General features: G+C 49.8%; 9 protein-coding genes across 9 annotated transcripts; 4 read left to right on the forward strand and 5 right to left on the reverse strand.

Annotated features, from left to right (window-relative positions):
- Positions 1–882: 882 nt before the first annotated feature.
- KY384_007384 (uncharacterized protein) lies at positions 883–1,857 on the reverse strand (the record flags this gene model as incomplete). Its single annotated transcript, XM_044815875.1, has 1 exon — positions 883–1,857. One exon carries the CDS (start codon positions 1,855–1,857, stop codon positions 883–885), a length of 975 nt encoding a protein of 324 aa, XP_044667749.1.
- Positions 1,858–3,433: 1,576 nt separating this feature from the next.
- On the forward strand, positions 3,434–4,702 carry KY384_007385 (uncharacterized protein; the record flags this gene model as incomplete). Its single annotated transcript, XM_044815876.1, has 4 exons — positions 3,434–3,685; positions 3,752–3,899; positions 3,950–4,443; positions 4,517–4,702. The coding sequence occupies 4 exons, from the start codon at positions 3,434–3,436 to the stop codon at positions 4,700–4,702; spliced, it is 1,080 nt and encodes a 359-aa protein (XP_044667750.1).
- A 1,844-nt stretch (positions 4,703–6,546) lies between these two features.
- KY384_007386 (uncharacterized protein) lies at positions 6,547–7,797 on the reverse strand (the record flags this gene model as incomplete). Its single annotated transcript, XM_044815877.1, has 1 exon — positions 6,547–7,797. The coding sequence occupies one exon, from the start codon at positions 7,795–7,797 to the stop codon at positions 6,547–6,549; it is 1,251 nt and encodes a 416-aa protein (XP_044667751.1).
- A 3,677-nt stretch (positions 7,798–11,474) lies between these two features.
- On the forward strand, positions 11,475–12,775 carry END3 (endocytosis defective- protein; the record flags this gene model as incomplete). The annotated part of the gene is made up of 2 exons (XM_044815878.1): positions 11,475–11,714; positions 11,780–12,775. 2 exons carry the CDS (start codon positions 11,475–11,477, stop codon positions 12,773–12,775), a joined length of 1,236 nt encoding a protein of 411 aa, XP_044667752.1.
- Positions 12,776–13,402: 627 nt separating this feature from the next.
- On the forward strand, positions 13,403–14,782 carry KY384_007388 (uncharacterized protein; the record flags this gene model as incomplete). Its single annotated transcript, XM_044815879.1, has 3 exons — positions 13,403–13,699; positions 13,760–14,025; positions 14,128–14,782. The coding sequence occupies 3 exons, from the start codon at positions 13,403–13,405 to the stop codon at positions 14,780–14,782; spliced, it is 1,218 nt and encodes a 405-aa protein (XP_044667753.1).
- Positions 14,783–16,373: 1,591 nt separating this feature from the next.
- On the reverse strand, positions 16,374–17,486 carry KY384_007389 (uncharacterized protein; the record flags this gene model as incomplete). Its single annotated transcript, XM_044815880.1, has 1 exon — positions 16,374–17,486. One exon carries the CDS (start codon positions 17,484–17,486, stop codon positions 16,374–16,376), a length of 1,113 nt encoding a protein of 370 aa, XP_044667754.1.
- Positions 17,487–18,371: 885 nt separating this feature from the next.
- On the reverse strand, positions 18,372–18,998 carry KY384_007390 (uncharacterized protein; the record flags this gene model as incomplete). The annotated part of the gene is made up of 1 exon (XM_044815881.1): positions 18,372–18,998. The coding sequence occupies one exon, from the start codon at positions 18,996–18,998 to the stop codon at positions 18,372–18,374; it is 627 nt and encodes a 208-aa protein (XP_044667755.1).
- Positions 18,999–19,579: 581 nt separating this feature from the next.
- KY384_007391 (uncharacterized protein) lies at positions 19,580–22,676 on the forward strand (the record flags this gene model as incomplete). The annotated part of the gene is made up of 3 exons (XM_044815882.1): positions 19,580–20,025; positions 20,091–21,663; positions 21,789–22,676. 3 exons carry the CDS (start codon positions 19,580–19,582, stop codon positions 22,674–22,676), a joined length of 2,907 nt encoding a protein of 968 aa, XP_044667756.1.
- Positions 22,677–23,473: 797 nt separating this feature from the next.
- On the reverse strand, positions 23,474–25,262 carry KY384_007392 (uncharacterized protein; the record flags this gene model as incomplete). The annotated part of the gene is made up of 2 exons (XM_044815883.1): positions 23,474–25,038; positions 25,106–25,262. 2 exons carry the CDS (start codon positions 25,260–25,262, stop codon positions 23,474–23,476), a joined length of 1,722 nt encoding a protein of 573 aa, XP_044667757.1.
- Positions 25,263–26,009: the final 747 nt, after the last annotated feature.

The raw sequence follows: 26,009 nt of genomic DNA on the forward strand, positions 1-26,009 counted from the left end.
AACGAAACCAAGTTGATATGCTGCAGTTGCCAAAGACGCAACTGTAATGATTTGACATTAAACGAGCGCCCAGTGGTAACGGAACGTCACGGAGAGAATAGATCAAAAATGTCAGGGCTTTCCCAGGGTTTCATATGAAATGATTATGATCAAGCTGGCACATTCGTCTCATGTTTCTTTTGCGAGGTGTTCAAACCCCAAATTCGCTCTTTGCTACCAGATGGTTAAAGCCGACTGACACTATCCATATCATTTTACTCTCATTCTCAATTAAAGAGTAAGTTGTTGAACTCTCAATGCATAGCTGAAGTCCAGAGAAATCAAGTACTCTCACAGAAAAAAGCTGCATCGATTTATGGGCCTCTCCATTCATCTACTTTGCCTCTGACTATTTGGGATGCGTTAGTCAGCCGCTTCCAGCAACATGAGACTGAAGGGCGACGAGTCTGGATTTCGAGGCATCCAACAACAAATCTCGTCTCCCTAAGGATGCAACCAACGCTTGTAAGATGGGCGAAAGGTCGTTCTCTCGAGAACTCTAATTGACCATGGGCGCCAAGAGCATATGAACTTGTGAAGAGCCGCTGTCTTCGTAGTTGATACTTCACGCGCAGCTGGTGAAGTCTTTGGACTGTGGTATTGAATAGGAGGTGGGCGTTTTTTTAAGGCATAATCAAGACGGATGAGGTGGAGGTAAGCTTGGCAAATTTTGGTCAGGGGTGGAAGATATTGCATTGAATGCCAATATTGTAACAGTGCCGGACGTGGCGGCAGGGGGCGCGGTGGCACTACAAAAGGGGAAGCAGTCAGGAGTATGGCTCGATCCAGACAACGTCGATTCTAGCGTGAGCTTCTAATCTTAATTTGCCAAATACAACCATCTTAGACAGGCGATCTCTTCTTCGCTGGCCACAACGCCCAAGCAATGGCAATGCCGACCTTAATTCCCCCCGCAATCCACAGCGGTATCTGCATCCTCTCAGTCCCCTCCGCGATCCACCCACCGGCCACTGATCCCCCAAGCAAGCAGAAGAAGCCCGCTGCTCGTCTATTCCTCTTCACATTCTCCCTCGGCTTAGCCAACAACATCCGATCAGTAGTGAGATCGTGTATCAAACTGGTCAACACCACCGTCGGAATTTCCGCCAAGCTCAACGCCCTACTGCCCACAATCTGTCCCGCGCTCTGGAAGCTCAAGAACGCAATGGGCAGCACTTCCCACCAATCTATATCATCCGTAATAGTATTGATATTCCCGTTCGCCACTCCGCCCTGCACCACCGCAGCCGCTATGAACACCAATATTGCTTGCACGCCAAAACTCAACGCTAGGGTCCCTCGCCGCAAGTTTCCGAGCAGGCGTGTGGAGTGCGAGAAGCTAAAGCAGCCGAGCGCGAAGCAGACGAGGGAGACGAAGGATTTCGCCCAGCCGTAGGGCTTGGAGGTATTGTGCGGCGTGGAGCTACCCAGGCCGAGGAATACAGTGTTGCCGGTTTGCATGGAGACGAAAGTGCCGAAGGCGTCGTAGATAGTGGAGTCGACGAGGCCGGAGATGAAGCAGCAGCAGAGGAGGAGGAGGTCGGTGTGGGTGGTGGAGATCTCGGCTGCGAGGTAGGTTTGGGCACGGTGGTATGTTGAGAGATGGGACTGGGTTTTTGGTGTGGGATGGATGGAGGAGAGGGAGGAGACCGAGGGCGCGGAGGGAGCGGAGGGGATTTGCGCTGGTGGGAGCGGATCGAGGGACTGCTTCTCGATGTCTTTGCTGGTATGGTCGGGTTGTCGCGGTTCCATGACGATGTCTTCCTGCAATCTTTCTCTGCTCTCATGAGGAGTTGCTAGCTTGTCATCAATGTTCATAAGGTCGTTGTGTTCATGTGAATTTTTTCCATGTTAGAGCGGATTCGAATGCCAAGCAAGTTTTTTCCTTCGGGACACAATACGGGGAAACGGCCTGTGCTTCGAGCAATTCATAGTGTGCTAGGGGACCTATCAAGCCTGGTAGTTCGAACAGATATTAGAGTATGTCGTCACCGATGAAGTGGAAAAAGCGGCGTACTGGGACGGCTTGCGAGGAGGTTTGCCTCGGGATTTTTACGGCTTGGCACTCCGGTTCTCCGGAATTCAACCACCCTCGACCCGTTATCCATGTGCTCCATTGCTCCACCGCCTTGGATGTCTTATCGTACCTTGGGGAGAGATGGCTCCTTTGACGCTTTGCCTTGCATCTACATCTTGCCGTCTAGGCGTGACATCAAGCCCGTTCAGGTTTACGGTATACCAGTCCCAGCGGGAATTCTGACGTGAATTGACAAACTCGATTGGAAAGGCCATATGATAAGCGCCACACGGGATTTTGGTGAGACTTTTACCAAAAAGGGAGGGAATCATACCGGGACGGCACGAGCACGACGCCCTTTCCAGTCGACGGTCCAAAGGCATGCGACCGATTCGTGTTAGAGGCTTCATCGTTGCGGCTACTCAACCTTGCCTGAGAAGATTCCTTCCGGATAGAAAGCTACTTTACTCAATGCAGTCTGGAGCAATTTAGAAGTGTTTCTGTTCTCAAAGAAGAAAACCATTTATCGACTTGGCCAAACTTGGTATTTAGAAGTTTGCCATGTGCTCCACAAGGTGTGAGGCTTCGTAGAACCTTTGCTGTATCTCTCAATGGTCAGGAACATAGTACTGCTCTTCACATGGCGTGAGTCCATGTGAAGTTTTATACAGTGAAAGTACCTCTGGATGGCCACACACACCACTTAGGCACCTTCAATTCTGACCGCTAACGTGTGCAATTGGTGCAGTATCCGATGCTTTCTGATATCTTGAGCAAGAGTCCTAATGCTTTCTGATTTGTACGGTGCACCACATGCCAATCATCAGCAGCAATTTAGCTCAGAATGTTGACATTTTCTTCATCAGAGTAATTATTTTAGCGTACTTTTACATTCTCGCAAGACTAGACTTAGCGTGTGGAACGGACCACCACTCGCAGACCTTTTTGGTAGTTTGGGATTCATGCAAGATCAGAACCATGGTAGGAGGACAGAATCGACAACGCGGGACCGGTGGCTTCTGGGCAAAGCTGCGACTATATGAAAGCAGTGTCCGCCCACTCATACTCGGACCTATTCAATCCTACAAATTCAAATCTTGATCTTCCTTCCGCCCTAATTCTGTTATCTATTCCACTTGCAACCCCACAGGCTATTTGTATAAGCATAATGACGACTGATAGGACTCTCTCGGGCAATGATCGCCCCTACAAAATGTGAACATTGCTTCAGAAGGAAATTCTGTCCCTGGGTTTGACAAGGGCTTTCAAGGAACGAGGAAGTCCCCCTTTACCAATGCTCCGAATACTCCCCCAGAAAGTCCACCAAAGGCCATTGTAGTTCAAGAGGAAGTTGAGTACGACACCTCTCAAGATAAGATGCCACAATCCAGCACCCAGGCTAGCGAACCATCAAGTGTGGACAAGGTGACTTCTCCCGCCGACGGCCTCCAGGCTAAGGTTGCAACTTCACCAACGACGACCCACTCTTCCCTCAACGCATCTCTGTCGCCAGCCACACGGCTCAAGTTTCGTCTCCAAAACACAAATGAGTTGGTCGTCTGTCCCGGTGTCTACGACGGCTTGTCCGCTCGTATCGCCATGTCTGTTGGCTTCCAAACTATGTACATGGTGAGTTCCTGCTACAGACCAATACCTCACCACCATACAGTCTGTGGTTAACACACAAAATCTCAGACGGGCGCAGGCTCAACAGCCTCGAAATTAGGCATGGCAGGCCTTGGCATCGCCTCCCGCAACGACATGGTCTCTAACGCCGACATGATTGCCAACCTCAACCCTCACCACCATGAGCTCATCGCAGACATGGACACCGGATATGGCGGTAAGTCTTGCACGTCCACTACCTTCATTATCCCCGTCACCCCTGGCCAGTCCCACCCCTACCGCCTACTAAGTCCCCTGCCTCCCTCACAGGACCAATCACAGTAACGCAGACCGTATCCCAATACATCCGCGCCAACGTCGCCGCCTTCCACATCGAAGACCAAGTGCTGACCAAACGCTGCGGCCACCTCGGCGGGAAACGCGTCGTCTCTAACGACGTCTACCTCTCCCGCATCCGCGCCGCCCGCCACGCCATCGACCAAGCCCAATCGGACATCCAGCTCATCGCCCGCACCGACGCGAATCAGCAACACGGCTACGACGAGTGCATGGTGCGCTTGAAAGCGGCCAGAGACCTCGGCGCAGATGTTGGGCTGTTGGAGGGGTTCAAGAGTAAGGAGGAAGCGAGACGGTGTGTGGAGGAGCTGAAACCATGGCCGTTGCTTTTGAACATCGTGGAGAATGGACATAGTCCGCTCATCACGGTCGAGGAGGCGAGGGAAATGGGGTTTAGAATAATGATCTTTTCGTTTGCGGGTTTGGTGAGTGCTTTTGGTCTTCTTTTGATGGGATAGGACGTTAGTTGTGATCATGCTGACGGGAATGGTGATGCAGGCACCGGCGTACATGGCGATGAAGGAGGCATACGAGAAACTTCACGAGCACGGTATTACGGGCATTCAGGGGAGTGGAGTGGGACCAAAGACGTTGTTCGAGGTTTGTGGGCTGCAGGAAGCCGTGGAACTAGATGAGGCTGCGGGAGGGGAAGATTATAAGAGCAATGATCTGCAGAAAAGTTGAATGGTACAGGAACTCTGTGGTCCGTAGAGTAGTACATCAGGCAAATCAGTCACCCATTGACCTCGTATTTCACGCCAGGTGAAGATTTTGTTTGGTTTCTTGTATCCTGCATTTCATCTGTTCGTGTTTCGACCTCCAAATAACGACTGGTCGGAAAAGTTTCGGCAATGGAAACTTGCACAAGGGGCACGTATTATCCGACACGAAGCCTGCGGCGATGCAGTAGGCTATGCAATGTATAAGGCTGGTGCCACGTACTTCTGGGTCTCTGTGAAAAGAACCCTCCTATTTAGTTAGGTCTCCTTTCATTCTTCAATCACGCTATCTCGATGAACAGATCATCTGAAATGAATCAGACTGAGGTGTTTTGTCCTTTGAACAATCGTAGAACTCCCCGTGAGCTCTACGTCAAGCTTTTTGTCGTCAACTCCGTTGTCCTGGCAGCATTCTGGCAGTTCTTAAGACTTCGCAACGAAAGGTTTAGACCATTATGGCTTCTAACGATGCTTTTTTGCCCAGTTGGGGGAACGCTACAGTGCCTCATTCTGCCTTTAGTACTACTTACAGTGCAGATGATCATGGCTAAGGGCGATCGAAACAAAATCCGAGAGTCGTATTGCATGTTATTTGGTCGGTTACCTGGAGAAAATTTCGAGGGTGCATCCCTAGCGGAACGGTGTGTTGGCGTCCAACTTTCAGTGGTAGCAAAGTCCGACAAGGAGTCATCCACTTGCTCTTGCTCTCACAGTCGATTTCTTCTATTTTCCTCTTCACCCGACGAGCACGTCATGGTAGTGATGCCCTCTACGACCATCAAATTCTGCAACTCGCGATATTGGGCACAAGCACTGCCGTTCTATCGCTGCTTCAAATTTTGTTCGATGCCTCCCAACCGCGAGTATCTATTGGCGGAGGCAATCGTCTTGTGGACCAACAGTCGCCTCAGGGAGTCAACGAAAAACAGCAGCAGAGTTCTATGCATCGCGCTAAGTTCAAGACGCCATGGTCTCTAGTCTTCGCTCCCGTCGGATCAATCACAATCCGAAGCTTCGGCCTCATTCATGGCCAAATCGAGCTGGAAGGCTTTACGTTACCGGGCTCAACGGTTGGACTGGTGACTGTAGTTTGTTTGACTATGCCGATCTGTCTATATCGCGGACTTTTGCTCTTTGTAATGACTCGGCAAAGATTATCACGACCTCTGAAATTCAGTCATTTTATATCTAGTACTATATTCTTCCTGATCAGCGTCATTAGTTTTGGAGGTCCTTTGTTGCTTGGGGTAAGCGATTATATCAAGCTGCTGTCAAGTCACGAAGATGCGAGTATTGCGAATTTTGCAGATTTACCAGCCAACTCACCTTGCCCGAAAGCTTGGAAGGACCCTGTCGCAGACTGGTTATGGTGGCTGGCGTGAGTAATCTCCAAAGCTTTGAGTCTCATTCGACAAATTGGATGGTCTGCGACAAGATTCATAAGGGATCAAGCGATAGATGCCTCCAGATAGCTCGGTCATTCAAGTCAATTGGCCTGGGAGGTTCAGCGCTCAATTGGCTTCATCGTCTCAATAGTCGTCTCTGCGGCGCTCTCTCATCTCTTGATATATACACGGCGACATACGTATCGCATGCGAGGTGCAGTTTGCAAAGGAAATTGAAGGCTGGATTTTCGAGAATCAAAACGAAGATCGGGTGTAATTTATTGATTCCAACAAAGATATCTTAGATCGCCCAGGACTCTCTCATGCGTCCGTATTCGCGAGAATCTAGCGTTTGAACAATGACTTGATCTAGTGACGGAAGGCTCTGCCTGGAAAGTGAAGTGCAAGACATGTCTTTTCAAGGCTAAGGCTCGTCCGTGTATCCTCGAAGACGTCGTTCCAAGCTTTTGTAAGGTTTCTCTCCATCTTCAATCAGATCAAGCCACAATGACACGACTTCGAGAGAGAAGGGACCGTCGCAATTTTCTACTGCCATGTCAAAGTCTCTCAGCCTTTGGCTAGACTGATACACCTGAATCCAACCCGGTTCGAGCTTTGACATCTGTTCAAGGAAGAATTCCCGTAATTGCGTCTTTTGGTAGTCTTCTAAGTGATACCAGTAGATTTCATTGATCTCGCCATTTTCCTCGTGGGCGTATGTATTCTCATCTGGTTTCTGGTACCTCTCACTTCCTTCGATGAGACGAGGGTAATTACATGCTTGCCAAAGTGGCACGGTTGATACACATTCCCAGTCTACTACGGCAGTCAACTCACCATTTGCGTCAAGCAGAACATTTGATTGCGAAAGATCAGGGTGAACAAGCATTGTCTTCTCGATTAAGTCCGAGGGGAAGAATTCGTCGATATGCCTATGCAGCCGTCTTATATTGCTCAAGATAGTCTCTGCCTCCTCGCGTTCATCGTCGTCCTCACTTTTTGCAAGAGCTTTGGTGGCATCCGCCTCTTTGAACAGTAATCGAGCCTCCAGCCATTCTCGACTTGTCCGAAAAGGACCCCTTGGTATTGGTAGCACTGGATGATCTCCATATAGAAACGGGATTGACACTAATTGACCCAGCTTCAGTGGCTGTAAGCTTTTCTGTCCCTCTTCAAGTAAATGGTGGTTCCCAATCTGGTCGAATTGATTCTCATACATTGCGGCACAGTGCTTTGCCAGTCTCTGGATAAGTGCCTCTTTTGCATCCCATGTAATGTGCTTCCAAATCTCACGAAGTGGCCTCCCGGGCATATATTCCATCAGAATCCACTCGAACCCGATTGGATTGGCGGCAGACGAGTTGTGTGAACAGACCTTCGGGACTGGAAGACTGCCTCCTTCGCGCACATATTGTAACGTAGCGACTTCGCTATTCGTCTTATTGAAAGGGTCTACCGGTAGAGAAATGCGCATTGCAAATAAATGGCCATCACAAGAGATTTTGTAAAGCTTATTGAAAGCACCCTGAGCTACAAATGTAATGTCAAAGTCGTCATGAGGTTGGAGAATAGGTTGTAAGACTGTCTTGATGTCTGTAACACTGGGATCTCTGGTCCATTTGGGCTCCAGACTAAACGTGCCTTCGTCCCATTGAAGTCCGTCTTGATTTATCATGTTACAAAAAGAATGAGCTTGTAAGTCTTTGGGCGACTGAGCTTGTTCTGAGAGACTTGCTGTGAGGAAAAAGGATTGATAGACAAATAAGTCAGAAGGAAAGGCGGAAAAGAAATTGTGTTACCACCGGCTACCTTGTACAACATGAGGCGACTGAGGTGACGAGGCAAATTTCCCGCTATAGTAGGGGGCAGCTACTGCCAAGCCGCTTGTACTCTAGCGTAAAGCTTGTTCGCATGTGCCCTCATCCCCCGTCGTCTTCAAATCATTTAACATATATTCACTTGAAACTTCAATAGATCTTCAGGAGAATTGCTTTGATCGTTTACTACGTGTCCGATTTGCTGATGACAGACTGACAGTGTCGGGAGCCATATTGAAACAACACATGAATTCAAATGTCTCCGAATAGAGACAACGAATGTTTTGTCATTTGCATCACCATTTAAAATGTTGTTATCATCTGACGACATCGTTGATCCTATGAAATCGCAATGAAATTTGAACAAGAAGATCTGTTGGGTCATGCCTGAGATATCCGAGTCGCTTCAGGCACAGCGGTGTATTGAAAACTTATCTTGTTGACTAGTTCATGCATTTCATGTACATACTGTTGAATAAATGTATTCGACGATGGGAATACTTACTCACTTGACGGAAAAGGCGTGACATCTCCTCGTCTATTTTCTTGAGCAATATAGCATGCAATGTTGCCCTATCCGATCCCGGTTGTTGACAAACTTCAGTCGTTTCCGATACATAGCCACTCAGCAACAGACATAAGTGGAGTCTGTGATTGTGGGAAAAGATCGTGATGTCCCATCTCCAGATCAGAGCCTCTAGAATAACTCATGATGTCAAGCGAAGAAGTCATGTGGAGCCACGGCTTTGGCCCAGCTGTACGACTTACTGCAGTGTCCTACATCGTAAAGCTGCGCAGTCGTACAAAGAGCCCACATGACCGGTGACTGTACCACAAAAAGGAGTATTTAAGACCACAAAGAAGCCAGGGAACTCTTCATCTCAGTAATCATTCGACATCAACCAAAGGACGCTCTTGCACTATCTCTGAGAACTTCAATTCAGGAAATCGACATCATGCCTAGCAAAAAGGTGAAAGCACTTGCAGACTTCCTCGACAAGATGCCTAACAGCAAATTGTATCCTCCACTCGGGGGCAATGGGAAAACTATTCACAAAGATCAAAACTTCCGACTTGACATGCAAGGCGTACGCAATATTCTGTGGGCACTTAAGAGAGTAAAGGCTGCTGATCATTTTCTACCATCCATAGATCACAACAGACGGAAAGTACAATCTTCACGTTCAGGTCAACTGGGAATGCAAAATCACCAGTGTGGCTGGCATGGCACCAGATACTATTGCGAGCGTTCGATGCCCCGTAAAAAATTGTTGGAGCCCAGAAACTATCAAAGATGAGCTGTTATTGAATAGGCACCCACGATTGTAGGGTCGGAGGAGGCGTACTCTACCTGTGAGCATGTAATAGGTATGACGGTGGTACGCTAGTGCTTTGGTAGGAAAGAAGATAACAAATCCCATGAAGCACGCGGGTAAACATCTAGTTGAGTGGTTCATGCATGAGACAACGGCCAGATTCAAGCCATCTTTAGCTTCTTATGCCTCTACTTGACACTTTTGCAAGTTATTAGTCTTAACGAAAGGGCCCGCATTTATGCAGATCATCCGAAATTAGTCCGATGCAGAGCCATATCACCCAAGTCTTCTATCTGTATTGATTGTATCGACACCAAGATCTCAAGCGTAACAGCTCAATTACAAATAGCAGACCCACCTGTAATGGCATAACAAGCTCGTTCCGTCTATTCCGATTACGCTTCATGCTAAGCCAGGCTCAATTTGAATGCTTCTTTTCCCACTATCAAACTCAAAGGCTTCCATGCACCCTCTCTTCCGGTAGCACCACCAATTCCCTAACCTCCTCAGCTCTACCTTCCTGCCACGCCATAGCTTCCGGGAATTCCTCCCATTTCATTCCAGCATCTTTGGCACGTTGACGGATCTTACGTGTCCGAAGTAGCCAAACGCCTTGAGATATGAATATTACCGCTTCAATGGCTGCACTGCACAGACCTACATTAATTTCAATCTGTATGACATGCGAGTAGTTCACTTACCACGCAGCATACAGCACACCACCCAGGACATCGAAAGTCCGTTGTGCCACTAGTCAGAATCTCAGCCATTCCATCAAATAAATCAAGAAGCACATACCGAGGGCCATCAAAGAAAAAAAAGCGCCGAGCCAGTCAATCGCTAGAAAGCTAAAGTCAATCCCGACAACCCTGCCTCTCCGTTTCCACAGCTCGAACGGTATAGGGAAGAACCCCGAGACCAACAGTACCGATGCCACCACTCCCACGAACGTGACCGGCCATTCCACGCCTCGGCGATATGCTGGACGCATCAACACAATCCCCAACGCCTCTAGGCCGGCAACAAGGCTCATACAGCCTAAGGTCACCACTGTCGCTGTCCACCTTCGCCAATTCTTCCCATAATGCAAACACTGGCCCCAACTCCAGAGACAGAAAAACGTGAAGAACTGAGGCTGGATCTGAATGGGGATATTGAAGTTTTGGACGATGGCGTAAATGCCGAAGGGCAAGCCGGCGGAGGCCCAGAGAAACATCATCAGAGCAGGAAGTCCTTCGGTGGATTTTGTACGATGGTTACGGATGACTTGTGGGATTAGCTGGACGCACCAGCATATTGTGCCGATCGTGCCCAGGACGTTGGCTGAGACGGGAATGGAGGTCTGGGGCGCCATGATGGGCGTAAAGAAGTTGCTGGACCGACTTTCTCTAGTAATTATAAGGAATATGAACTCAAATGTGTGGAACTCGATTCTTGATATCCGAGCATGAAGGAAGGTTTCTATCCGCCAGCTTTGGCGCAAGCGGCATGTCCGGATATTTTCCGTTAGATAGTACAAAAACTCGATTGTAACGCGTGAGGAATGAGCCTTGCACATGGAGGAGAAACGAGGCTTGCTTGCGTCCTAATGAAGGCGACTTGTCGTCGTTCAGCCTAGCTAATTCAGGGAAACGCAATTCATATCTCGGTACCATGACTTGAGCGACAATGCAACAGAATATCAGTACACGTCTCTATCATCGTTGTTGGACCACAATTAACGAAGATTCTCCTAACCATCCCAGTATTCCTACAACTGTTGACACGCAAGAGGTTGTAGACAAGACTTTTTGTCAACTGTCTCAAAGCAACGCCTAACAGAACCTCCTAAACATGATGGCGCCTCTATGATGTCTGCAGCAGAGTCTGGACAGAGTGGCCACAAGCCTCTCAGCAAACAATTCTAAAGATACTTTCATGCTCCACGACAAGTCTTTTCAAGTTCGCGAGCAGCAATGCCCTTCGGACACCTGCACCGACCCCATCTTGCAAGTTTGTTCACAACTTCATGACTAGATCCTTGCTAAAGAGAAAGGTGTTATGAGGCCACTTCCTCTATAAGTCTACATGATTTTGGTATGGAAAATTTGAAAAAACACTTGCGAGTCGAATATTTTGGGCCATCTGGGCGATCCCGCTAAATCCGTCTTAACTCCATAGGCATGGCTTCCTATACCCAACGAAAAGCTGTCTATACGCTCGCAATTCTACCTCCGACAATGTCTAACAAGCGAATAGAACAAGCTGAGATCGAGAAATACTGGGAGATCTTCTCCAGCCTTAGTGGCGGCGGCAAATACCTCACCGGCGCTCAAGCAGCCTCCGTCCTCAAAAACAGCCAGCTTCGAGATGACCAACTGGAACGAATTTGGGACCTCGCGGACGTGGACAATGACGGCAATCTCGATTTCGAGGAGTTTTGCGTGGCCATGCGCATAATCTTCGACCTTGTGAACGGCGTACGTTCCTGCTGCACAACCCTTGCCGTCCCCCTCGGACAAGATCTCGGCTTACCGTACATTAGGAATACTCAGACGTCCCCCCTACCCTCCCCGACTGGCTCGTCCCCGAATCCAAGGTTCACCTCGTCCAAGCCACACGCGCCCTATCCGATCCATCCTCCCAAAGCTTCTCCTCTCCAGCGCTCTCCACCTCCTCAGACGACGAAGGCCTAAAAGACGGGTTCGACTGGTACATGCCACCCTCCTCGCTCGAGAAATACTCCGCTATCTACACAACACACAAGACACCCCACGGCGACATATCCTTCTCCTCTCTCACTCCCCTCTACGAAAGCCTCGATGTCCCAGATACAGACCTCCGCTCCGCCTGGAACCTTGTCAACCCCGCCTCCTCAGAGGCGATTGGGAAGAATGCCGCCGTCGCTTTCTTACATATCTTGAATCAGCGACATGAGGGGTTTCGCATCCCGCGGTCTGTGCCGGCTAGCTTGCGCGCGAGCTTTGAGGAAGGCAGGGTCGACTATAATATGGAGAGCTCTAACGGTGAGGTTAGGACGAAAGGAGGAAGGGGGGCAGGGAGGTACGATGACAGTAGCTCCACAGGCCGAAAAGCCAAGTTTGGGGATGCATATTTAGAGCGCCTGGGGGTCGGGGATCGAGGGGTCAAGGGCACAGATTTCAGCGGGGTGAAGAAAGATGGGGAATGGGAGGAAGTCCGGCTGAAGAAAGAGTATAGGGAGCTGGAAAGTAAGATTGAGAGGGTGGAGAAGGAGGCGCAGAAGAGGAGGCAGAGAGGTGGAGGCGGTGGCAGGAGGGACAATAAGCCAGCATTGGTGAAGCGGGAGCTGGAATTGTTGCTGGATTACAAGAGGAAGGAGATTAGGGATCTGGAAACGGGCGAGGGGAAGTGGAAGGGCGCAGATGATCTGCGGAGGGTGGACGGTGAGATACAGGGAGTGAGGGAGATGGTGGAAGGATTGGAACGGCATCTGAGGGAACGAGAGGGTGTGCTGGAGGGGCTGAGGAGGGAAATTGAGACTGAGAAACAGGGACGGTAAGAGGTCGCTCCCACTCAGCTGCCAATTGGAAGTTCTTGCACTACATTACGTTTGGTCTATCTTCCCAGTCTCTTCAAGTCTTTGGCTTGTTTTCCTTCGACCTCCTTCTTTCCTCCCCTCTTCTTTCTGCCACCTCAGCCACGCCTTAGGTGTGCATCTTCAGTATCCTCCTAAATGAAATGGCAATCGCAGGGATGATAAATCAGATAAGGTTGACTCAAAGGCTTTCCCGGCTTGGAAAAGCTTGACGACAAGGGACCCATTCGAAGCATCGACGAGTACCTACTCCTCCATCGCATTGAGCTTGGTCTCGCGGTACCAGAAAGACGACTGCAGCAATACACTCCAATTTCCACTGGCTTCCCAAGTTGAACCCCCACGGGCATTCCTGCAAGGTTCCAATGTACCACCGTATACTCCAAGCTAAATGAAACGGTTCTGCACGGCGCCGCACTACGTACGATTGCGCAATCAGCAAAGCTGCCATAAGCAGACCAATGGATTTGTGAGTTGATGCAGATCAGAGACTACGTCATATCTACGACCGGAATCTATGAATCTCCAACACCTGCTGGCCTTGGTGGCAGGCATATCATTCACCCCATAAAAGCTCGATTCCTATCGTCAATGGCACCAACAGCGGTGAGTACGTATCCGGATTCTAGGACCAGCGATGTTGCTTCGAAGTCGAAGGTGAGGGACGGCCTCATCACGTCTGGACAACATCCACCCATATATGAGGCTTTAAAGCAGTATGAGGATTTCCCGAAACACATTGATGGACGGACAGTTTGGCGAACGGAAGATTACAAGGACAATCCAGAACGATGGACCCATAGGTTCACATCAGAGGAAATCAATGAATTGAGCGACACAGCCGACAAGTTCAGCCAAAGTGGTGTTCCCCTTACCACAATATCGAAGGTACGGTCATACATTCACAAATCACACCTTACAATAAGTCTAACAACACACCACTAATAGGCCTCATTCCCCCTCCCCACTTTCTCCGCCTATCTAGAATCCGTGCGCGACGACCTTGTCAACGGCAAAGGCTTCATCCTCTTCAAAGGCTTCCCCGTCTCAGAATGGGGCGCCCACAAATCCGCCATCGCATACATGGGCCTCGGCGTGCACCTCGGCCACCTCGTCAGCCAGAACGGTCGAGGTCACGTCCTCGGCCACGTGAAAGATCTAGGTGAAGACGCGACCCAGATTGATAAGGTGAGAATCTACCGCACAAACGCACGGTACGTACCCTAACCCTCTCTTCCTTCCCCCCCAGCCCCATTCTTTCAGGCAAAGCGTCTCCACCCCAGCCCAGCACATCAATTAAGCTTTAAATAACACAGACAATTCTTCCACCAAGATTCCTCCGACCTAGTCGGTCTGCTCTGCCTGTCCCGCGCCCTCTCAGGCGGCGAATCCGACATCGTCTCCGTCCACCACGTCTACAACATCCTGCAACACTCGCACCCGGACGTCGTCCGCACTCTCACGCAGCCAATCTGGTATTTCGACCGCAAAGGCGAGGTGTCCACGGGCCAAGACCCTTTCATCCGGGCGCCGGTGCTGTACCTCGAGCGCGAAGCGCCAAGTGGCAAAGAACCACGGGTCAGCAGTAAATGGGATCCGTACTATGTTCGTTCTTTGTCGAGATTCTCCGATCCACCGGTTTCGCTGATCCCGCCGCTGAGTGAGGAGCAGAAATATGCTATGGATGTGCTGGAGCGGGTTTGTCAGGAGGAAGCGCTGCATATGGTGCTAGAGGTGGGGGATCTGCAGTTTGTGAGTAATTTGCATGTTTTGCATGCGAGGACCGCGTATAGAGATCATGCTCCGCCGAAGCCGAGGAGGCATTTGATGAGGCTGTGGTTGAGTAATCCGGAGGGGGAAGGGGAGGGGAAGGGCGGGTGGAGGTTGCCGTTTCATGATTCGGGGTTTGAGAGGAGGGGAGGTATTCAAGTCAATGATGTGGCTGCTGTCGCGAACTTGGACGCTGAGTAGAGGTGATGGCATTGAAGGAAATGGTAAAGTGCCTTGTGGCTGTTCTCAAAGACGGCGGGACCATCCTGTCAATGAGTTTGCCACCTGCTGGTTTATCGGAAGCTTTGGGGTTGGACGTGCTGGTCTTGGCGAAAGACGACATGAATCAACCGCTCTTGAAAAGTTGGGCTAGTGAGTTGCTGATACATCGAGTCGTGCGATATCTTATATGCCTTTACACTTGTTTGGGGTTATTATCTGCCCATGTCAAAAAATATGGCATAAGCCTTTCGGGCTTCTTAAAGCAGCAAAATCTTTTACTTGCATAAATCCCTCCCATTTTTCCTCTCCTTCTTTCACTTTGTCGCTTCTTGATCACGAATGGCGTTCTCTCCCCCGTTTGAGTGGCCTGATGGCAGTGACGCAGGATGGTAGGAGATTGAGAATATGTGGCGGTACGTAATGGGCCAGCCGGGCCGTATTGTGAGTCTTGAGGTAGTAATTGTATTTCAAATATCAGCACATACAGTATAATGTGTGGTTTCATGTGAGAAATGCAGAGTATCAACACCCTGGTAGCGGAGTGGCGAAGCATGGTCACGTGTAAAATATCACGAGTAACGATACTCTAAAAAGAATGAAGAAGTACGAGGGCAAAAAGAGAATGACGAAGAGAGAAAGAGACTTTTGTTCGCCTTGACTGTATCCATATTAAAATACTTGCACTGTACTTTAAGGACTTTCTGGCTGTGAGTGTCAGATTTGAACCCAGGACTTCCAGGATTTGAAAATGACAAGAAGGGAGCGGACGAGTGAGTGTGTCCCGGACAACCACACTCATACTTCATCCGCCTTACTCCCGTGCACCCAGGGAGGACTTGTCGTGTTAATTTATATATACTTATAAAATGAAATTGATCTGAATTTTTTGAATGCTCGTGACCTACGTGCCTTCCGGTCGCCCTACTATTGTACTCGAGGCTTTCTTGTGACTCCTCTACCCCTCGAAGGGGTTTTTGCTCAAGTCAACGAATCCTTCTTTAGTGTTTCAAATTCTCGGAGCTGATATTCACAGGTCGTACACTTGGAAAGGGACACCTGTGTTTGGGCTGAAATCACATTATGTCTGTCTCCAGGAAGTAGACATACACGTTTGCCCTACACAAGTCATCACCGTTATGTAGGCACAGCGATTTCAAAAAGGGGACCAACTTGCAGCCTTCTAGTGGCCAAATCAGTGACCCTTTGTTGGAGAACTTATCTGCTGTCCATCGACCTATTCGGCTTTCATGAATTACGATCTCATAGCTTTTGGTGCAGTGCACAGTTTTGCTGACTTGACGCACGACTATCTCAAAGTTCGCTTCTTGATTACATAGAAAGCATTACCCGAGCGTTTGTCAGGATCGAATTTCTTCAGAATGAACTCTTTTCTTTCCAAGATGGACCTACCTCTAAGGACTTATAGGTGTTTGCTGGCTTACATTACTTGAAGGTACCGAAAGCTGTTGTGCATTACCCAAGATTGGCGAAATATCAATATCATCATGCAAAGCTTTTCAAATCAAATCGGCTCCATCCGCTATTCGTCGAACATCAATCTTTGCATACATTACTCATATACAGCCGTATTCGCCTCATCAAGCACTCGTCTGACGTCCTTTCTGATCTGCTCAACAATCTCCGCAGCGCCCATTCTCTCTCTCACAAGCCCAACTCCCGTCCCGGAATACGTCGCCATCCTTCCCTCCGCCTCCCCCCACCCTTTCACCCCCTTCTTCGCTGCTTCTGCATGCCTTTCTTGAAGCAACTCGAACGACACACCTGCTTCATGATCTCTCCAACTCGCATTTGCCAGTCCACGGGCATCATATTCAGCGGGCCAATCCATCGTGCCCCGCAGATGATTATACAATTGCGTACGCACAGTGCTTTGCCCGCCATCGGTAGCGTCTAGAACGTGCTGTACGTATCCTGGATTTATATTGGCTTCATTCGCTGCAAGGAAGCGCGTACCCATCGCGGAGGCGGCTGCGCCTAGGACTGTTCCAGCGACGACACCGCGGGCGTCGATGATGCCGCCCGCAGCGACGAGAGGGATTTGTGGGAGGTTTGAATCTTTCTTAAGTTCGTCTGCGATCTCTGGGAGGAGAGTCATCAGTCCAGCTCCTTTGGTGCGCGAATGGCCGCCTGCATCAGCGCCTTGAACGACTAGAACGTCTGGTCGTTCTTTACTGGCCGCTGCAGCTTTGGCTTCTGCCACAGATGCGATCTGGATCCAGATCTTTGTCTTACTATCTGTTGCAGCGCGGATACCTACCGACCACTCGTCCAATTCCTTCTGGCCATGTCGCGGTGCAAAGAGCCAGGCTGCAGCCGGTGGTGGGTGTGCTCGCATGATTCTGGCCGTGGTCTCAAGATCACCGGCCCAGGTCTGGAACCCTACGCCAATAGGTAGGATTACATATCTATCCAAATGAGCGAGCGTTGGAGATGATTGTGGCAGTGATTCAAGAAGGGACGGCGTCTGCGACAGTGAATCGTCAAGGTCTGCTGGCTTCGCACCTGGGCCGATGAAACCAAGACCACCGGCGCCGGAGATTGCTACGGCAAGTTTAGGACCCGAAATCACACGCATAGGGGCGCCGACGATGAAAGGAGGTGAAATCCATGGATAGGTCCGTTGCAGCTCACGTGCTGCAAGTCGTCCTATGTTGGAAGCCATTTAGGAAGATGTTCTAAGTCCAGTATGAGGAATATTGCCATAAAATACTGTACTTCTTTTCTTAAATGGTAGAATCAAAGAGTAAGCGCAGCTTGTGTAGGAAAAGAAGAGTTCGTCGTTGTGCTGACACCCTGCCTAAACCCTGTCCTGAAGCGGAATCTAACGGAAGAGTGGCATTCGTTAGTCAACGAAAGGAGATCCTGGAGTCGTCAGCACGGAGGTAGTAAAAATCAGGTGGTGGATATTTGAAGCCATATATATATGGGTCGGGAGCACGGATGCTTACGTCTGATGAAGTGAGGACCGCCCTTAGCCCAATGTGGAAACTACGTCACGTGAAATGCTTGAGTGTTTTTCTGCACGCGCTTTATTAAGTATGCAATTGACAAGCTATGACAAGAATGCGATTTATTCAAAGAGACCGTAATAACAGCTATGAACCCCGAGGAGTTGACTTCCAGGTCGGGGTACCAAGCAGTCACGCTCTAGAAATGCTCTCCGTTGAGGTGACAAAGCAGCAAATAATGCTTCATTTTCCTATAGGGAAGACTGTAATTCTCATGAAACGGACAGAAATCTATTCGCCCAAGCTGTAATATTCGATTTCTCATGTTAGGCCTTGAAATGACCAAATTCCAAGTTTCTCTTGCCTGATGACTCTTGTCGTTTTACGTACCAAGACTCGCAGTGCAATGTCGAATTCATCATGTGCCTTCAAAAATGCATATTGGAGCCCGAACAGCGATCTCTAAGTACCTTGCAGTAATTGTGAGCGTGGATGCTGAGCTCGATGTCACCAAATATGTCATAGTGATATGCGCTGCCAACATAGTTGCGGCTGGTCCGTGAAGCGGCTACCAAGACTGGAGTCAGACTCGGAGAGCATCAGAACAACCTTGCGTATGACATGATTGTATGTCCTCCGTCATACAGCATGTCATGAGACCCCGCGTTACTGTTATTGTAGGCAGGCTTGACGGCATCTGAGTCCGGGTCCAGCCCGTAGACCGTGTAATTTGTATTACTGAGGGTCTCAAGATCCTTCGTTGCCGTGTAAAGCGTCGTCACATATACGTTTTTGGTGGCTCTGGGATATGCTTTGCCCGTGTCGTATAAAGGGTAGCATTTTCTGAATACAAGTTGCGCACTATTGACCACGTCGAGCATAGTGAAGGTGTCTGTCTCTCCAAACCTGTCTATAGCATTATCGATGTGGATCTCGCAGTGGGCGGGCTCTATCCACTCGTGTTTTCTTGTAAGCTTGAAGCCAACCGGGAGATGGACGTGGGTTTTGTTTGTTTCCTCGATGGTCCGGCCCCATATCCTGTCTCCTCCTTCACCACGAATGACCTGCTCGTAGTAGATGCGTGTGGCCACCTCGCGGCAGTCTAATTCAGGCGCAAGGATTCCAGCTGGTGGGATGCAATCGCAACCTGCATAATTTGCCGGAAGAGACCAGATCCGAAAGATCTGATCTGTTATTAAGAGAAGATATAACCATATATAGCACATGATAGAGGCTTAAGGATCTTTCATCTCGGGCATGGGCAGGCTATGGTTCTTGAAATGAACGTAGCTTTTGCTAATTGATTTCTGGTTGGGAAGGATGACATAGTTGCCCGGTGGCTCTCAGCCGAGCGAAATACCTTGGACTTGAGCATTCATTGTATATATAGCACTGATGAGCCCGGCCAATCAGTTCCCCAGCGCGACATCTTCAGACACTTGGATTGACAGGGAGAGAAATGATTAGACTGCGTTTTTTCTGCGCGGACTGGGAAACCCCTCCACGATTCGATGAAACAGTCGCAACACGTGCACGAATATTGCACAGAACTACGAAGTCTTGAGAAGTTTCGCAAAACAGGAAGTGATGATGATGATGATAACCCCTGAGCTAAAAGTGCCCCTAAATCGAGTCTGGCTAGCCGCCGGCGGGAGTAGCTTTAGCCTTAGATTCGGACAGGACCATTATTACTCGTAGAATGAGGCAACATTATCTTACCTCACCAACTCAGCAAAGCTGAGGACCTAAGCCAGAGCAAGCCGTGAATTGAACATGACCACGCTCTTGGCCATGAGCCTTTTGCATCATGGTTCTCGAGGCACTGGCTGCCTTGAGTCTTGCCACATCTGTTGTACAGTTCGTTGACTTCACCTCAAAGTTGCTATCCAAGGGCAACAAGTACTATGAAAGTCCGGACGGGGTCCTGACGGAGAATGCAGAGCTACAAGGGAATGTGGAACACTTCAAACGCCTCAACATAGACTTGAATAACTCCCTCGCGTCGGTGGCGGCTCCCCATGCGCTAGATTCAGCAGAGCGTGCTCTTTGGACTGTGACGAAAGAATGTGAAAAGATTGCAAAGGAGTTCTGCTCCACCCTCGACAAGCTCAAGCTTGTTGGTAGCCGCACGAGGTGGAGAAGCTTTCGTCAGGCACTGAAGACGCTCTGCAGCAAAGAACGGATTCAAAACATGCTACAGCGGCTTCGATCGGCACGTGAAAACCTCATTGTACACCTATTGGTTGTGATCAAGTAAGAGGTCTTATGTCTTGGATTGTACTGAAGCTTATACTGTACCTATCTAGCAATAGGCAAAGCTTTGACAAGGAACTCGTAATACAGAGTAATAGGGGCTTGGAAAGTAAGATACTCGCCGCGGTACAACACTCTTCAGGACAACTACGGCAAGACGTTGCGGACTTGTCTAAAAGCATCCTAAAAGAGCAGCATGATAAGCGCAAAGAGACCGTTGACTCCTGGATTGATGATCACAGACACCAATTCGGAGAGGTTTCCCAGACAGTTTCGACCGTTGTTTGGCATGAAAGAGAGGAATGGACTGGGAACTCCATTCTGCGTAGCCTTTACTTCCCTCGGATAAAAGAACGCTACAAGAGAGTAGCTGTTGCTCACGCAAAGACTTTTGATTGGATCTTTGAACCTCCTTCAGACGCTTTGGTTCCATGGGCAGATTTCAAACTTTGGCTTAGAGATCTGGCGTACCAAGGGAGTCTATACTGGGTAACTGGGAAACCAGGCTCCGGCAAGTCAACTCTCATGAAATATTTGTACAATGATCCACGAACAAGAGACAGTCTTCGATGGTGGACTAACCCCTTCGAACCAATTATAGCTAGCTCATTCTTCTGGAACCCTGGAACGCCAATACAAAGGTCATTGCACGGCCTGCTGCAGTCTCTGCTTCATGAGATCCTCTCCCAGCGTGTAGATCTAATCAAGGTGGCAGTACCGTGGCGGTGGCAAGCGTATGAAACAACTTTGGAAAGCGTCAGCGAATGGACTGACCTCGAGCTTCTCGACGCGTTGAGTAGACTGGTGGAACCCTCGATAAATACAGCTCGCTTCTTTTTCTTAATTGACGGACTCGACGAATTTGAGGGGAACGATATCGCTCGGTCAGAAATTGTCGAGCTCTTTACCAATTTGAGTAAATATGAGCATGTCAAAGTCTGTGTTTCAAGCCGTCCGTGGCCGATCTTCGAAGACGCATTTGAGGGTCAGCCGTCACTGCTTCTACAGCATCTGACACATAATGATATTGTGTCCTATGTCAAAGCAAAATTTGAAGAGAACAAGAAATTCAAGCGATTGATGAGCAAAGATGCAGTCGGGTGCACACGGCTTGAAATGGCTGTTGTGCAAAAATCCGCTGGGGTGTTCCTCCGGGTCTATCTTGTGGTACAATCCCTCTTGGAAGGTTTTAGAAATGACGACGATGCCATTGATTTGAAGCGAAGACTGGACGAGCTGCCATCCGACCTTGAAGAATATTTCGCTCAAATTATAGGTACCCTAGAGCCTTTTTACATCCGGCAAGCTGCTCGACTTTTACAAGTAGCCTTGAATGCGGAATCCCTTTCCCTCATGGCATACTCTTTTATGATGGAGAAAGATCCAGAATTCGCAGTGAAAGCTAACATTACAATTTTCGCCCCCGAAGATATTGATGATCGAAGTACGTCAGCCACGCGGCGCTTGAAAAGCCGCTGCAAAGAATTACTCGAGGCCCATCAGGTCTCAAACCTGGATGATTACTTTTTCGAGATCGAGATTGGCTTTTTACATCGAACTGTTAAAGACTTCCTCCAGACAAATTTGGTACGCACGATGCTGGAACCCCATCTCGATGATTCCTTCGATGTCAACATGGTGATTTGCAAGGCGTATCTAGCGGAGGCAAAATGTATAGGAACTTTTTTTCATCAACAAAGCGTGCGAGCGCGTCACAAATTTCTGCGCCAATTCCTGCATCACGCTCGACTTTACGAGTGCAGAATGATAAAGGTCTTAAGATTGTGATGGATAAGCTCGACGAAGTTCTCATTTTCCGTTTCAACGAAACAAAAAGTTCAGCCCAACCCATGGATTGTCGCTTTGACAAGGAGAACCATTGGACGAATTACCAGCTGCTCGAAGTCGATAAACCCGATTTGCTCTGTGGAAGATCCTTCCTCAGTTTCGCAATAGCAGCGGGCCTCCACCGCTACGCCCAAGAAACGCTTATGATTGATACGAGTCTTGTGAAGCTCAAGCAAGGCCGGCCGCTTCTAGACTGTGCCTTGCGCCCTATGTCAGGCGAAGACCGTCGCATATCTGCCCGTATAAGCGTGGCACAGTCCGAGCCGATTGTCGATACCATTGATCTCATGATTGTCCAGGGGGCAAACCCAAATGAAGCATATTTTTTTCAGTATAGGACAAGTGAGTCACAAGGTACTGGGTATAGTGAAGATACAATATGGAGCCTTTTTGTGGCTCATGTGCGCACAAGTCTTGCATCTGAGGATGCAGCCAAAATCCCCAGTTCGTGGTCTAAGGCTACAGAGTTATTGATCAATGCTGGTGCCTGCAGATATTTGGTTCCCCTGAGCGCCAAAGGATTCATCAAAAGAGCCAGGAAAAGCATGATGACACGACTTAATATCTGGCCAAGAATTGGCGGCGTAGCATCTGATAGTGACACTGATACTTCGAGCATCGAAAGCGATGCGACGAGTACAGATTATGACATAGCAAGCGAGGGTAGTGATACCCAACAAGCAGTCGAGTCTTCCGAGTGCTTGGGAACGGACACCTTGGCGATGCTGAGCTCCGTCTTTGGTCAGGAGGATATTCGCAAGTTTGAGAAAGCTTTTGCAAGTAGGGCAACACCTGGAGGCTGAGACCACAGAACCGAACATCATCAAGCACGGACTTCCACTCTGAATTCCTGTCATGCCGAAGCAACCATCAAGCATCCCCACAGCAAGGCTCATCACTCAAGCGTTAAAGGTGATTGCCTATGGCCGTTCCTTCCATCTAACGCATCCTCTCACTCGTGTTTTGGTCGACCTGACCTGGCCTTAGACCCTAAGAAATCAAGCGCTTGTGCCTCGAAGCCTTTCTGAGCCACAGCAGTCAAAGAGCTGAGTCTTTCTCTTGGCTGAATCCCCGTAGACCTGAGAGAGGGGACTTAGCGAACAATGCATATAGACAGCGGTACGTGAAGTTTGGTGTCTTGTGAAGACGTCAAAGCATACCTCGGTACATCGTTCGGATGTTGAAAGAATATTGGTAAATCGAGGTGTGCCACGGAAGGCCCACCTGGGCCATCAAGCAACAGTGCGTTCTCTGCGCGATCCACTACATAGAGGTCGTCGCAGACGAGATGGAGCGAGACTTGGTAGAAAGGCAGATTGGAGTAACGAAGCAATTGAGTAGAAGTGACCAGATGATTGATTCATAGATAAGATCATCGTACAGGATAAAATTGAAAGACATGGTCTCTCTGAAATTGAAAGTCTATCCACAGAGAATGAAAGTCCCATCCCATCCATTATCGTCACATTCCACCAGGAAGAATTACAACCTGTCTTCGTCGCATTGCAAACACTGCACAGGGTATCACTCCGATTCCAAAAGCATACATGACATCACTATACCTTCCCTTCCTCTATCCCCCCCATGAATCAAAGAGCTCTCACATCGCAAGCCCCACAGCACTAACCTCATTAACATCCGGTCCACTCCCATACCTAAAGCCCCCGGCCTCCTCACCGAACGCTTTTAGCAAATTACCACCTACCCCAAGAACCCCCTTCTCCACATACGTACTCTCCGTCCCACTCCTCTGCCTCACAATCCCTCCCCCAGAGCCGACAACCCATTTCTCACTTGCTATCTCATCCGCGTCCACATCCAAGAAGTGCGAGTTGCGATTATCAAACCAAGACCTCTCCGACTTATCGTCCGCGGAAAGCGTGCTCTTCCTTACATCAGCCCTCTCGGCAAACGTGAGGATGGAGGGTGTGAAGAAGGCGAGTTCGGGCTCGCTGTGGGCTTTGGTGTCTTCTATGTTTGGTCTTGCGGCTTCGGGGGCGGCTTCGGGGGCGGCTTCGGGGGCGGCTGTGGGGGTGGGGTTGGTAGGGGCGACATGGATCTCGTGAACGGTAGGCTGGGAAGCTTTAGGCTCGGAGCGGAGCATGATATCTGGTGTGGCGGTCGTGGAACGCAGGCTCTCTCTGCTGAGGGATTTAGAGCGGGAGAGCCATTGGGTCAGGCGCTGGGAGACGGTGGTCATGGATGGTTTTTCATTTAATGCGATGACTGTGGTTGTGACGGAGGGTTTTGTGAAAGCATCTGTGACGATGGTGGCTGATTGCAGACGCGCAGTGATGTCTGGTGTTCCTGTTGAGGCGGAGCGGTTGAGAAGAGTCGCACTGCTTGTGGAGGAGCGGGGGAAAATGTTGTCTTGGGAGCTGCGGGAAGGTGCTGAGGCGGCGCGGTTGAGGGAGGCGGAGTCGCGTCTTGTGGTAGTAGCATCGTCTTCGGGTTTGGCGGAAAGGGAGGCGGTTGGAGGAGCAAGGTCGTGGCTTTGGGTTACTTGGGTTGTGGTGAGGATGCCTGCTTCGGGGGAGACGGCGTCCGTGATCGCGAGGCCTTGTGGAGTAAGGGGAGAGACGGAGGCTCGCGAAGGAGCGGATAGAGAACGGTGGCGATTGGGTTTTGGAGAGGTGGTGGGTGATCGCTCTTCAGCAATGGTACTACAGTCGGGGGAGCTAATGTCTGCTTGGGCTTGCTCGCGCTCTTGAAGATGAGCTTGTAAACGCTTACTTTGCTCACTTGCGCTACGGACAATGGTGGGATGCGCTTCTTCTGACTTGGTCTCCGGCTGCTTGGTGATGATCCTAGGCAGGGCAGGTAACGGGGCGTTGATCAGTTCCATGAACTCTTGGTTGCTCCGCGTCGTGGCATTGCTAGGGCGACGGGATCGATGGTAGGAAAGCGAGCTTGTTCGTGGTCGCCATGATGTTTCTACCATCGTCATTTCGCTGTCCGTGCTTGTGCGACCAAACTCCATCGACGACTGGGTTGACAGGAATGGAGCCCGAGGTGCTGAAAAGTCTGACACCGGCGTAGCCAGGACAGCCTCAGACTTTGCTCTCATGACAGCCTGTGGTGGACGAGGGATTGCTGGCACAGGAGGTATCCCGTCTTTATCACTAGAGTCGTCACTGAATATTGGAAGCTCCGGTAGCTCAAACCCTGGCAGGTAGATGCTCAATTGTAGTGGTCGGAAGGGCGCAACATGCTGTATTGGTGAGATGCACACCCTCTGAGGCTCCGCGGGTTCCTCGGGCTTTCTTCTCCGGCGGCATGACAGACTCTTCCTTATGCTTGTAGCCGGATCCTCCGCCGTGCTGTGCCTCGACATTCTGCGCGCCATTGCAGTGGCCGAAGACGTCAAACCCTGGCCCTCTTTGAACCATTGTGGGGCGGATGTTCGTTTTGAGATGCGCCGTAGGTCTTGGTAGGCATTGTGCTCTTCGACGATATGAGAATTGGTACGTTGGTGGAGGCGAGGCGGGGCATGCTGTGGTGGTTGGCAAGTCACAGTGGCTTTGGTGTTGTATTCTGCCATGATGTTAGCATAAACCGATGTCGTCGCGCTGTGGATCTTACTTGATAATGGGACGGGCGATTGCCTTCTCGACGAAGTCCCAGACTCCAGATCATCAAGCTTCTCCAATCCATCTTCAGGCTCGTCGTGCGACCTTGGAAAACAACAGGTGATGGAGCTGGCCAGCCAGGTCGTGTGCGCCCTCATGACATATCCATTCAAACGCTCCATGATGCAAAAGATTCAGAGGAACTCAATTGCACCTGGCCAGAAACTCCCCCCAACGAACCTATTCACACATCATTGAACAATTGCACGAAGAGCGAGGGCCACGCACGAGGCGGACGGGTCGGGGGCCATATAGGCTCCCAATCCGAAACAGCCTCCTCATCTCTGGGCGTCGTTCACGAACAGTGGGGAAGAGTTTTTCAGACTAGAGCCCAAGACGAGACATGTCACGCCACAGGATCGAGACAGGCGCCAATGGGGGAGACAGCGTGGGATACGGTGAATGTGAGGTGCGGCACGGCTTTCTTCTGCGACGACGCAAAAGCCTCCGGATTGGACCAACAGCAGATTGCATAAGATCGAGACAGAGACGGGCCAGAGGATGTGT

This window comes from Bacidia gigantensis (assembly GCF_019456465.1).
Source record: "Bacidia gigantensis strain McMullin 20006 chromosome Unknown contig_255, whole genome shotgun sequence".
NCBI lineage: Eukaryota > Fungi > Ascomycota > Lecanoromycetes > Lecanorales > Ramalinaceae > Bacidia > Bacidia gigantensis.